The 12,629-nt window shown below is 39.6% G+C and overlaps 1 protein-coding gene across 5 annotated transcripts in view; it reads left to right on the top strand.

Annotated features, from left to right (window-relative positions):
• Nucleotides 1-12,629, top strand: part of WAPL (WAPL cohesin release factor) — a 133,363-nt gene that overhangs the window by 80,377 nt on the left and 40,357 nt on the right. For all 5 annotated transcript variants that reach the window (XM_064430071.1, XM_064430074.1, XM_064430069.1 and 2 more), the window contains one exon: nt 7,611-8,657. In XM_064430071.1, coding sequence (XP_064286141.1) covers nt 7,611-8,657 — 1,047 coding nt within the window. The remainder of the gene's footprint in view (nt 1-7,610; nt 8,658-12,629) is intronic.

Raw genomic sequence — 12,629 nt, 5'->3', positions numbered from 1 at the left:
AGAAATCTCCTTTCCTATAGAACAGTAAATTTTGCAATCCATACTTTTAAAATAATTCTTTCTTCATGGCCTTGTACAATGAACAGTTTTGAAAAGATCATACTTTTAACTTTTTAGTTTTCATGGTTAAAAAGTGGAAAAAACTTTGTATTAAAAACAGTTGGTCAGTGCTTGTGGAAGGAAAAGAAACCCTGTTAAGGTACATACCTCTCAAATGGGCCAAAGCATGCAGGCAAGCAGAAACCAGTAGGTAAGGAAGCTATTTCACACTCAAACTGCTGTGGTCTTACTAATGGGATGGAAAATGTTCTTCAATTTCAAACCTAGATCATATTTTCATTTAAGAAACTGCTGCTGCATTTATTAAAAAATTTCCGCATATTCATGAGTACTGTCTCAATTCAGACTGACTTAGCCTAAGTATACATTAGTTTTGACAATTGTTAATGTTTCTGTGTTGGGCTATGCTGTAATTTTTTCCATAGCAGCTCACCCTAGAAAGTTGATGAAAACAGGTATTTCTGGTGTGTGTGAGCCCCTCATGTTGCCCATGACATGTGGTAGTTGCTTATTTCTGGTTTTCTCTTGCTGCTCTGAGCAACACGTGCCCTTCTGAGCTTGGAGTGAGGAGGAGTGAGTCTCTTTGATTGGACTTCCATGAGAGGTGAGCACATGTCAGGCTCTGACAACTCTTTTACAACCAAGTATAGTGTGTAGCAGCTCTTCTGCCCGTTGTTTTTCCCCCTGAAGGTTTGCTGGGGAGGCAGTTGTGCTGAGCTCACTGTGCCTGGTTTGGCCAGGTATGCATGTACAGCATGATTTGAAGGTGGTATTGAGAGATGCAGAGGTGTCAGGTGCAATGAAAGATGAGAGAGAGCAGAATACCCAGTGATTGCTAGCCAAAGAACTAGAAAAAGGGGGTAAGACAATTGTTACTTCAAAAGCCATCTTGTCATACCATTAAAAATATTGCCTGAGCTAAAGGCAAGGGATTAGTTCAGTGAATATTTTCTGCACAAGAGGGAAGGTGGCCACGTCAGCCTGCACCCCTGTGAAATTCCACTTCCATTTAAAAATTCAAGGACATTTTAGAAAGTTGTACACTGGCTGCCAGGTGTACCAGTTTGACACAACTTCTTAGAATGCCTCCTGGTAGCACATCTTCCCAGTGGAAAAAAGTATAAGAGGAATTACTTTTATGGCTGGAACAGGGGTGCAAGGTTGGAGGCAATAACACTGTGGGTAGGGTTCAGCCTTTCCCAGGCTGGAGCCAGGGAATGAGGGATGTTGTGGCATCAGCATGAGGGTTTGGTAGGCTCAGGGAATGAAAATAATGGTCTGTTGGAGATGCTGAACAGTGTGTTACCAGACTGACAGATGCATCCAGGTGATTTGAGAGCAGAAAAGGTGTCTGAGGTGTCTTCTGTCTCATGTTTAAAAGAATAGCTAACTGAAATGGAGTCAGTGTCATTAGTTATGACTGTGTAAGAAACAAATTATTTTTTATTCATATAAATTGCCTTAGAGTTTTGATTTTCAGGGTGCTGGAAAAGGAAACATGACAAGCAAACAATTCTTAAGGAAGATAGTGCTGTCATGGCAGTAAATTAATTCTCACCACTTCAGGGATTTCCGTGACTTTTTTCCTGCAAAATAAGGTGCCAATTGAAACATCTGTAAAGAGTCAATATTCCCACCCAGACTTGTTGGGAATTCAATTACTTAAGAATTTGTAATCATAGCTGTGGATGTGCTTCTATAGTTTTAGCTATTTTAGAGATTGTCAACCATGAAACTGGTCTTGGGAGTCAAATTTTCCTCTCTTCTGTTCATACCTACTAACAGGCACTGCTTTCCAAGATATCATAGTCATTAATGGATACTTAATTCAAGTAAATTTTGCCCATTTCAGAAATTATGTATTTTGTTTCCATGGGCTTTTTTTCTGACTTTTCCAATTCTTCAGTCATAGACAGAAAATGAATCAAGGAGTTTAGTCTGCAACCTTTTCTCCTTACCAGTCAAAACTTTTCCAGTGCATAATGAAATTTGTTTTCTCATTTGGGAAGAAGCATGACTTCTCTGCAGTTCCTGGTTTTCTGACCAAAGCAGAGATGATGCTGTGTGTCTCAGATGGGCTCTCCCTGAAAATGAGGGGTGTGATATAAGCACCTTTCCTTTAGCTGGTCAGCTGTAAGTTGCAGAGTGCAGTGATGTAGCTTTATGCTCGAGAACATTGGTCATGGTGTAATGGTGCCACAATAAATGTTTCCAAGTGCTCAGGGACATCAGGCAGAGCAGTAGCTCATAATGAGCTTAACAGCCTGTTCCTCCATCCTGTGTCAGGGATCTGCTCCTGAGCTGTAGCCTGTTAATTGTATGTGCCCTCAGAAGCTGGAGGGCTCTGAGGGCCCTGCATACAATTCTTGATGTTTGTTTCTTGCTGCCATGTCTTGGTGTCTATTGGAAGAGAGACCAAGAGCAATGTAAAACTGGCATCATGCCACCTGCCTGCTCTCAGGATTTCATTGCTTCTGACTACCTTTAATACTTGCAGTGAATTGTGGCTAATACTAAAAGAAACATAGTGCATTTGTTGATTTGTTTATTATTAATAGTAATCACGTTTCTCTCATTATTAAAGTGAAGGTTTGCACAGCTACTTACACAGCACTCACTGAAGGAGAATAAGGTTTCATGCTGCAAAGGCTATAGAGGCCATATGCCTTTTGTTTGTAGCATGGAGGATTGGCTACAGGCTTTGCTTGGCTTTAATTAAGAGAGAACACTAACCCAAAGTTCAAGTTAGTAGAGCTAGCATGTAACACTGGCAACTTGTCCATGAGAACACAGGGAAAAGTGAGCATTTATTGTGCATATATGATAATACCAGGAGTAATATTGTTTGTCCATTTGTGTTCAGTTTTCTTCTAACACTTGTGCTGTTCAACTGATTTTCATCAAATTTGGTGTGGTAAAGAGAGATCTCAAAGACACAGTGCTGTTTCAGGCGCCATCTGTGCTCCTGCCTCCCTGCTGCCTGCATGGTGGCAAGGCAGATGAGGTTTTAGCTGGGTCCCTAATCCCTGGGAAGGCAGCAGTGGTGGCCGAGGCGGCACATGGAGCTGGCACATGTCACCGTGCGTGATCCACAGCAGGCACTGTCCCTGCCCAGCACAGCCTGCTCTAGAGGAGGCTGCAGGGGACCATGGTGGGGTTGTGGGGCAGCTTTGCCCTGTGAGCCCTGCATCTGTTCAGGGTGGAAATTTACAGCAGGAGGCCTTGTTCTCACAGCACAAGGTCCTGCTCTGTGCTCCGAGTAACATAAAAATAGCAAATAAGGTTCTGCAGCTCTACCACTGAATAGTTAACTAAGACACGTAGTGTTTGACTGTTGGCAGTTAGTCTTAGACTGTTAATGATGATTTGGTTTTTAGGGAGCTGAAAATGATGTTTGCAGACTTGGAGCCCCAGTCACTTAGCCTTGTAAGTTAAATGGAAGTGAAGGAAAGTGAAACGGGGACTAGGCTGGAGGACAGATGGACTATGGTTGCTTGGTGTTCTTGTCCAGAAGAGTTTGATTTCCTAAATTACTTTGTTTTGGATTCCATTTTTGTATGTGCTGTACCTGAAGAATCAAGGTATGAATTGTTAACTCATGGCTTCACTATTTGGTGGAGAGAGTTTATCTTTCTCCAAACTTCAGTCTTTCCTCTGTCAAACTTTTACTGTTATAGGTACTTAAAGAACAAATGATGTTGAAATGTGAGACATTTTCATGTCAGAATTGTCGGATGTTGAGCTGAAGGATGTAGGTTTCTTATCTCTAAAATAATTAATTTCTCTTTTATTTTTTTTAAAAAAGTGGAGTTTTTTAATTCTAGAGTTGAATTCTTCATTTTGTCCAATGAATATGAAAAAGGAGGAGGTAGTACCACTGGCTACCTGTGGTAGTCATGAGGCATTTGTTGTTGAATGTATAGGATAACATTTGTTCCATCTAATGAGTACTTAGTGTTTTTTAAAAACAAGATAAGAACAGAATGTTATTTTTGTATACATCTAGTCTACTCCACTTAAGTATAGATGTATATTTCTTACATGTTTTCAGGTTTGTTACTGAAAAAGCAGTGGGCTTTTGACAGCTCTGTAGCATTCCTGCTGTTTGAGTGTTTGCATGTATCTATATATTATAGAAGAGTGTAAACTTTATTGCCTTATGTAAATTTACTATCTTGCATTGTCTGAAATTGAAATTTTTACTCTAGTGGTAATTTGACTAAGGTTACTTGGAACAATAATCATCATCACTTAAATATAGTTTTACAGATCTAGTAATATGCATCTGTGTGTGTGTGAAAACATGTCATTTTATGGGAAAGAGTGGAAGTTTGGCTTTTTTTAAAAATTCATCAGCAATGCTGAAGATATCTGTCTTGTTAAGTGACATAAACTAGTGCATGAAATAAAGCAACTTTTAGTGATCTAAAAAGAAAATAAATCATGATTACCACAGAACATTGATATGGTTCCTAGGTGTATAGTGTTGGTACTTGGAGAAGGGAGTTGTGCTATTGCTGATTTTAAATTACTTGAGAGAGTTATTTGGTATTTGAGCCCCAAAAGAGCCTAATTGCAGTTAAAAATAGGAGGAGAAGTTCCATGTCTCTCTTGGACTACAGAATATTTAAAAATTCACAGTTAGTTCCTTTTCTCATTTTTTTTTTCCTAATGTCATGCTGGCTTCTGCTGTAGTAGTTGCTGCCAATAAATACTGTAATTTTAAAAATCAGGGTTATTGGAATTGCAGTTCCTGTACCCCTTTGGGCAATTAGGAAGTGATTAGCAGTGCTTTCTGGTATTGAAAGTTCAGGCTGACAGCTATCGACCCACTGATGAGATGAGAACAGTGGCTTGACAAAGGATCTGTAGAGAAAGTATTCCTCTAAATGTCACTGCTCAGTTTGCCAGTAATGCATTGTGATGATCCAGTTTTAAAGCCAAACTTTCTACCTGGTGTACACTGAAGAGTTCACTGGTTCTATTTTCCATCAACCTTGCTTATTATTGGAGATGGAAAAACCTCCCTGGTGCAGTTACTAAGACCTTTGAAGTACTGTGTGTGTTTTTAAAATTTTGGTGCCCCAGAACAACGGGGAGATTAATGCCGCTTTTTTGCTGTGTAGGAGTACCTTGGTGCGCTGTATTAAATTAGGAACTGAAAGGTAAAATTGAGATGCAACACTTTGTTGATACTTACAGAATCTTCTCAGACCTCAAGTTCCAAAGCTGCTGATGTGATGGGTTACACAAAGGCTACACAAGTCCTGCTGTGACCATAAAGAGCTGTTAGTGCTCTTTGCCTTGTGACATTTCTTGGGAGCATAGTAAACCAAGCATCAATAAAGCCGTTTGACTGGGCTAAAATGCATTTGTTATTTATTAGTCAGCTGAGCTGATTGGAGACATTGATTTTGATCACATTTACACGAGGACAAACAAGAAGTTCCCTTAGATATGGAACAGCCATGGTGAGGCTGCAAAATAGTGTATTTCAGCAAGGAAGTCTGAAAATGTTTTGAATTTAATTTGCTGTTTTTCATGCCTAGAGTGTTGTGGTAGTCTTCAGCTTCACAATAATATTAAACATATGGGAGAAAGGAACAAACTGTACACTGTCAAACCCCCTCCTTGATTACAGAAAGATTCATTTTGGTTGTGCCTCTTGGATTATGGCAAGCATGACATTGAAAGGGGAATAACAATATTGCTTGTATAACATATTGATACTGAGAAATAATAACCAAGATTCTATCATGGAGATGGCAGGGTTAGGGTTCCTTGTTCTTTGAGGAATTTAGTTTTGAGTTTTGCATTTCATGTACTCAGTGAATGCTTTTTTTTTTATTTCTAGCTGAGTATGTATAACTTCTGTGACAGATCTCAGCAGGACTCCAGAAAACTTAGATGCAGTTTGTCAGATGTTACTTGTCCTGCTTCTCTGAGGACTTCTAGCAGGGATTAAACCAATTTCCTGCAAAACTGGATTTGGTAGCCATTTCTTCTACTAGAATTTTCAGTACCTTAAAATTCTTCTATGAAACATATGTGCAAGGATGGCATTTAGATGATGCCATTTTAATTTGAAAACATGTGAGCCAAATTCACTGGAATGGTGCTGATGCTCATTTCCCTCATCAGGAGTTGAAACCTTCTGGTCAGTGCTGTGGAACTTCTGTGCCACTTGGGTAAATGGAAGCTAATAGAATTTACTGTGGTCAGGAGTAGTGCTAAAGAGATGCTTTGGCCTTCATTTTACTGGTGAGTTTAGGAAGCCTTTGATGCCTAAAAAATGTGAACCTCGGGTTGCATTCTGCCAGTGGAGCCCCTTTTTTCACTGTAGTGTTCTGCACGTGCGTTCTAAGCACGTTCTCTTCCAGCATTTCAGTTGTCACTTGGCCCTGTCCCAGTTGCTTCTGTGCATTATTCAGTTGATCCCATCACGTGCTACTCTTCTGTGCACCAGGGTTTTCTGCATTGTCAGACTTCTTATCTTGCTTCTCCTGGCCCAGGCAGCCATTTCAGTGCCAGCAGTAACGGCAGGCACCTGGGTTCCTGTGCTTGCTGATACTCTCAGAAATTTCCAAGAAATTCTTATTTCATGGAAATAGCCCTCTTACATTGCTGGGTCTCTGCGTGTGTGATGTCAGCAGAGGATGGCAGATGCAATCATCATGAAACTCTGGTACCAAACCCACCATGCTTTTGTTGGTATTCAGGGAAGACAAAGGGAATGGTTTCCCTACCAGTTTAGAGGACAGCAGGTGGAAGACTTAGTACTTGCATTATTTTTCCTGACATTGCTGTTGTGTGGGTGCTGGTTGGCTGGAAACAAACCTTACAGAAACTGACTTCTTATAGTGGAACTTGTTCTCCCTGACAGTGTAGGATGTGAGTGTGGCTGTGGGTTGGAGAAGTGAGAGCAGCCCTTCTTCAGAGATGCAGAAATTCATTGCATAAACCTGAATTTCAAAAGTCATGAAATTAAAATTTGTGATAGGAACTGCGTTTTTATATTTCTTTTTTAAGTTCAAATATTTTCATTTAGAGCAACAGAACAAAATGACAGTTGAAGCTGTTTGCTGTTTTATTCAGGGTACAAGAAGGAAATTATTTCCTTACATAATAGACAATTTGTAGTTGTTCTTTATCTCTAGTTATTTACCGTCAGTCACTTCTTTGTCAAACTTCAGTAATTGTCTTTTCTGAAAATTTCACCACAGTTTCTCTTTTCTTTTGTGTAATTTGCTTTGGTAAATAAGTGGTTGTATTTAGGGTTTACCACTGTCTTTTACATGATGCACGTATTTTCAGAGTGACACTTCAAAGTTGTTTTTTTAGTAGAAATTGCAAGACTTTATTATAGCAAAACCTTTAAAATGGAGGGCTTAAAAAGTATAAACTAGGTGGAAAAGACCTCTAATGTTTTTTTGTCAATGATCACTGAATATTTTTTGTTATATTGTAACTTTCCAAAGTTATGAACGTGGGAGACTTTTTTTTTTAATATTCCATTTTAGTAATAAATATATCTTTTTTTTTTTTTTTAGATAAAATCCAGACCTTGAAAGAAGATAATGGGAACAGTCATTTCATCTATGATAATGCTGGAGACAGTAACAAAACCAATGCTGAGACCACAGACACTTCTGGATGCAACACTGAAGCCAAGGACTTGCCTGATTCTTGGGACTCCCATGTGGGAAAAACAGCAGATTCTTCATCAGAAACATCTCAGACCAAGGGGCCACTAAGAACTCACTTGTATGACTGGGAGGATGAAACTGAAGACACCAGAACTGGAGAGTATGTATTAGCTTTTGACAATGAACATCTCTCAGAGGTGAAGAGCAAGGATGAGGAGTGTGATAAAGAAGATAGTGAAAATCCAAAGGAAGCCATTAGTGAAGAACTTGTGCAAACTATTCCTAGGCCAAGCAACTGTAGGACATATTGTCGATCCAACAAAGCAAAACTGCAGGGGGCAACAAATTTTGACAAGCTCATGGATGGCACTAGTCAGTCTTTATCCAAAGCAAACAATGAGTCAAATAATGACGGTGTGAACGCAGGAAAAAAAGGTTCTTTAAGTAGTGGGACCAGTTTTAGAGGGACGGTTGGACGGACTAGAGACTACACTGTTCTGCACCCATCTTGCTTGTCAGTTTGCAATGTCACCATCCAGGACACCATGGAGCGCATGGATGAGTTCACCTCAGCAGCCCCCACTGACCTGGGCGAAGCCGGGCGCTTAAGGAAAAAGGCAGACATGGCCACCACAAAAACTACAACCAGGTTCCGACCAAGCAATACCAAATCCAAGAAGGATGTCAAATTAGAGTTTTTTGGGTTTGACGATCAAGACGAGGGAGGGGGAGATGAAGGCGCCTCTAGAAGTTCTGGGAGTTCCAATTACAAAATCAAGTACTTTGGGTTTGATGACTTAAGTGAAAGCGAGGACGAAGATGAAGAGTGGCAGGTAGCAGAAAGGAAGGCCAACAAAAAGCGAAGTAGAACTGTACCATCTGCTTCACTACAGTCAACCTCTGATGGCAATGAAAACTGTTCCCAGGATAGCCAGCTCAGCACTAATACAGGTCAGTAGAACTCTTTTGGAATACATGGGTAACTATTAATTTTAATTGACTTCAATTATTTGTTCTTTTTGCAGTGTACCTAGGAATTTGTCCAACAATACCACTGATTTGGAAACTTAACAGTTAAACTAAGTTGAAATCTTAACAGCTAAACTTACTTCTCCTGTGGTCCTGTCTGGAGTTTCATATCTCTCTTGAAGTGTACTTTGTACCCCTTGATCTCTTGCCAGGGGTAGAGGGTTTTTTTCTTTTCCAGCAGAAGATTGGTACCTTTTTGGTGTGTTGAGCATAAGCATCTGTGCCTGGAAGGCAGGTATCCTCCCACAGAGCCTCCAGATCAGCCCACAAGTGCAGAGCTCAGTGCACACAATTAAGTAGCTCTTAAGAAATGGGAAATATCTTTTTCTGGTTTTGAATGTGTCTGTAGGCAGTTTGGACCTTTCTCAGGCTCCATCTTATCTGAGGATTCATGACCCGAGGGAGAGGCCGTGGGGACCCATGGGGTGCCAGTTAGATAACTGGCTTTGGGAGAGCCTCTGCATATTTATTTCTGCTCTTGTTTTCAGTTTTTAGGTATCTCCTTCTGTGCAGCTTGGGGAGCAGGGTGTGTGTGTGCTCACACACATATACATGAGTTAAACTGTGGATGTGGCAGCTGCTGAGCAAGTTCTGGTGGTTACAGTCCCTTGCAAAATGAGACTTGCTTGGTGGTTGGTTGGGTCCTGTGTGCTGGTGGAGAACAAAAGGAATACCTTTGGTGGAAGGTTGCTTTTAGCTCTTCTGTTTTGAAAAAGTCTAATGCCAGAGAATCACTTGTGTTGGAATAAATAATCAAAACACTGCCACTGTTCTACGGAGCATTAAAAGTTTTATCAACTCACTGAAGTTGAGACATTTTAAGACTTTGGCCAGATGTATTTCATTGTGATAGGAAGAGAGGGTTTCAATCTAGCTTTGCAAATGCTGGAGAAGCTGGGGGTTTTTTCCTACAAATAGCTTCTGCTAATATAATCCAGAAATAAAATTTCAGAGGAAAAAATGTTCATTTCTCTGTTCTAATTATAGTTGTTTCTAAAATCAGAATTTTCTGTAAGCCTTTTAATCAAACTAAATGTCACCACTAGGGTTTTTTTTATGGATTTGAAAGGAACAAATGAATACTGATGTTGTACAAGAAGATTATGTTTTCAAACAAAAAAAACCATTATTTGTTTTCATAAAATTTACTTATGATGAGACACTTGGGTTCCAGCGTCTTTAGAAAATGGATTTATCTTACAGGGCTGCCTGGGAAGTACTCTTAGTCCCTGTCTTTAATGACTTTTTGTTCAGCCATTTATTCCAGGAGAAAATACAGTTAATGCAGCTGAGATGCTGACCCATCAAATAATCCTTTCAGCTGCTGTCCTCAGAAGTCTCAAAATATCCACACTTTGCATTTGGCACTGCATTCCCCCAAGCAGGCCTTTATACTCCCAGGTATCACAGATGTTTTATCAGAAATATTTTCCTAATAGATTTCCATGGCACAGGGGAATGTAAATTTATGTTTCCTTAGTTTTCAGTGTGCTTCTCCACTTCAGGTAAGAGCTGCCTCTCAGTCGCTCTGCTGGGAGATGCTTCCCCTTTATTTTGCATCTCCTTTGCTCATTTGATTCTTGTTTTGTGCTGCTGTTGGCAGGTAAGATTTGATTTGCAGGTTTTTTTTCTGAAATTTGAAAGGGTGATGCCCTATAGTACAGATTATGAAAATAGGGAGTCTGATGCTGCCCTAAAATTTGTGGGACTCCTTGCTGAAGTCCACGCTGTTTTCTCTCAGACCTTTGCAGATTTTGAGCATCATGATTGCTCAGAACAACCATGATAAGAGTCCTTAAATACAGTGATGCTGAGCCTTAGAATTTCTCAATAACTTCTGGATCTAAGCCTGAAGTTGCAGTAAAATGGAACATTGCTCTGAGGTATTGTCTTTGCATACTGGAAAAATGTGACTTCTGCATCCATGAAAAATGCCAGCTTGGACTCCAAGCATGAGAAACAGATTTCAGAACATCTTGCACAATAAAATTCTGTCCTGAAATGTTGAACAATACTGAGAGGTGCTAATGCTACCTGAGTTCTGTATGTGCTGTTCTTTCTTTGTTCTAATGAATAAATGCCCAGATAAAAATCCAATCCTGTTCCAGGTTGACAGGTGAAATGCCTAACTGCCTCTCTGAATTTCAGCCCTGGAAAACCCCAAGACTGATTTTGGTGTTCTGTGATTAGGGAATGTAACATGGCATAATCACTTTTTCCAGAAACTTGATGCTTTTGATGCTTTGATTACTTTGCCATAATACTGATTTGGTTACTTGCCATAATCTAGGTGTATTTTTATGAAACAGATTTTAGAACCTTAATTTAAAACATCTGATGAAGATTTTATAATGGAACATTATAAAGACTTCTTCCAGTCTAGTAGTTCACAGAGGGAAAGTAAGTTTAACAGTACATTTTGACAAATGAAATTTAAGAAAGTGCAAAGACTACAGGAACAATATTGTTAGTGCAGGAAGATGGTAAAACAGATAAATTCAGTTTTGGTTAGACTGTCTTTCATTGAAAAATATCTTCTGTTACTCACTTCTATGGTAGTCTTTTCTGCTGAAGTAGTTAAAAACACAAAAAAAACCCTCAAACAAAAGCCACGTAAATAAAATTCCCACCTCTGAAAAAAAGCTCCACCTTTTAAATTCCTAGATGCTGTTACCACACTTTTTAATAAAAGTACTTCATAACTTTATTAGCCTTAGATTTTTGCTGAATTGTTGAGTTTCTAGTAAAAGTTTACTTTTTGTTTTGCCATTGCAATCTAAAATTCTCTCAGATTCCTCTGTAGCAGCCCAGTGAAGCAAAGGCCCCTTTGGCTTGTGAGCCTCCCAGCTGGATTCTGTCAGAATGCCAGGGGCTAAAAGTACTGGTGAGACTTCCCTAGGTTTGAAACTCTGCTTTTGTCATTTCAGTAGCCAGAGGACTCCAGTGAGGAGAAGCTTTTAATACTGCAAGAAAGTGACTGGCTTGACTGTCAATGGGGAGTTGTATCCAAGAGAGATCTGTCTTGCAGCTCAGTCTTTTGCTTTGTAAATCAGTTCTGATATGCAGCTTAACCTTTGTGTCATCGATTGATTTTTCCTTTCAGTGATCAAGATGAGATTCCTATAATCTTTTTAGGTAATGTAGCTTTTGTATATCAGCATCTAGCACTCAGCTCAGTTCTGGTGAGCCAACTTGCCCTATTTTATTTATTTTTTTTTAAGTCACCTTCATTGGGTAAATATTTTAAGCCAGTTAAAACTACATCAAAGTCCTCAAAGGCAGAGTCCTGTTTGAGTTTCAAAACCTTGTGCAGAATTGCCCTGAGACACTAAAGCAAAAACTCCGTTGCTGTTCCCCAGGAAATTTACTGTGGTTGTTGCCTTAGTGGGTCTTTGAACATCTTTCCAATTCTTTCCACATCTTTCCAAGAAAGGCAAATTATCTTGAAGATTATAAGTGCCTTAAAAATGGTTAGACAGAGGAAAAAAGGCCTTCCATGCTCCCATACTGAGAAAAAAGGTAATATGTCCAGTTTCTCTGTGAGGGAGCAAAAAACCCCTCCAAAAAGCTGTACAGGAGAGAGGCAGTGAAATCAAGTTTCAGTGTGGTCACTGCTTACCAAACTACTCGAGTGTTTTCCTCGCTCAGTTAATGTTAACAGAAGACTTGTCCCCCTAATCCTATTTAGTTTAGATTTGAAAGTCTGCTAAGATAATGTATGCAGAGTGCTTTAAGAGTACCTAGAAGGCCTCTAAAAGCACTGCTCAAATCGAAGCATTCCAGGTAATCTTACAAAGCTACTAAGTGTTTGATGTGCTAGCAACGTCAGAAAATGCAGAATTATCCTGTGGTAAGTAGGAGTTGAATTTTTTTTATCAAGAAGTTTATTTGAAT

This window comes from Passer domesticus, chromosome 8 (genome assembly GCF_036417665.1).
Source record: "Passer domesticus isolate bPasDom1 chromosome 8, bPasDom1.hap1, whole genome shotgun sequence".
Lineage (NCBI taxonomy): Eukaryota > Metazoa > Chordata > Aves > Passeriformes > Passeridae > Passer > Passer domesticus.
This window is presented reverse-complemented; position numbering and strand designations above follow the sequence as displayed.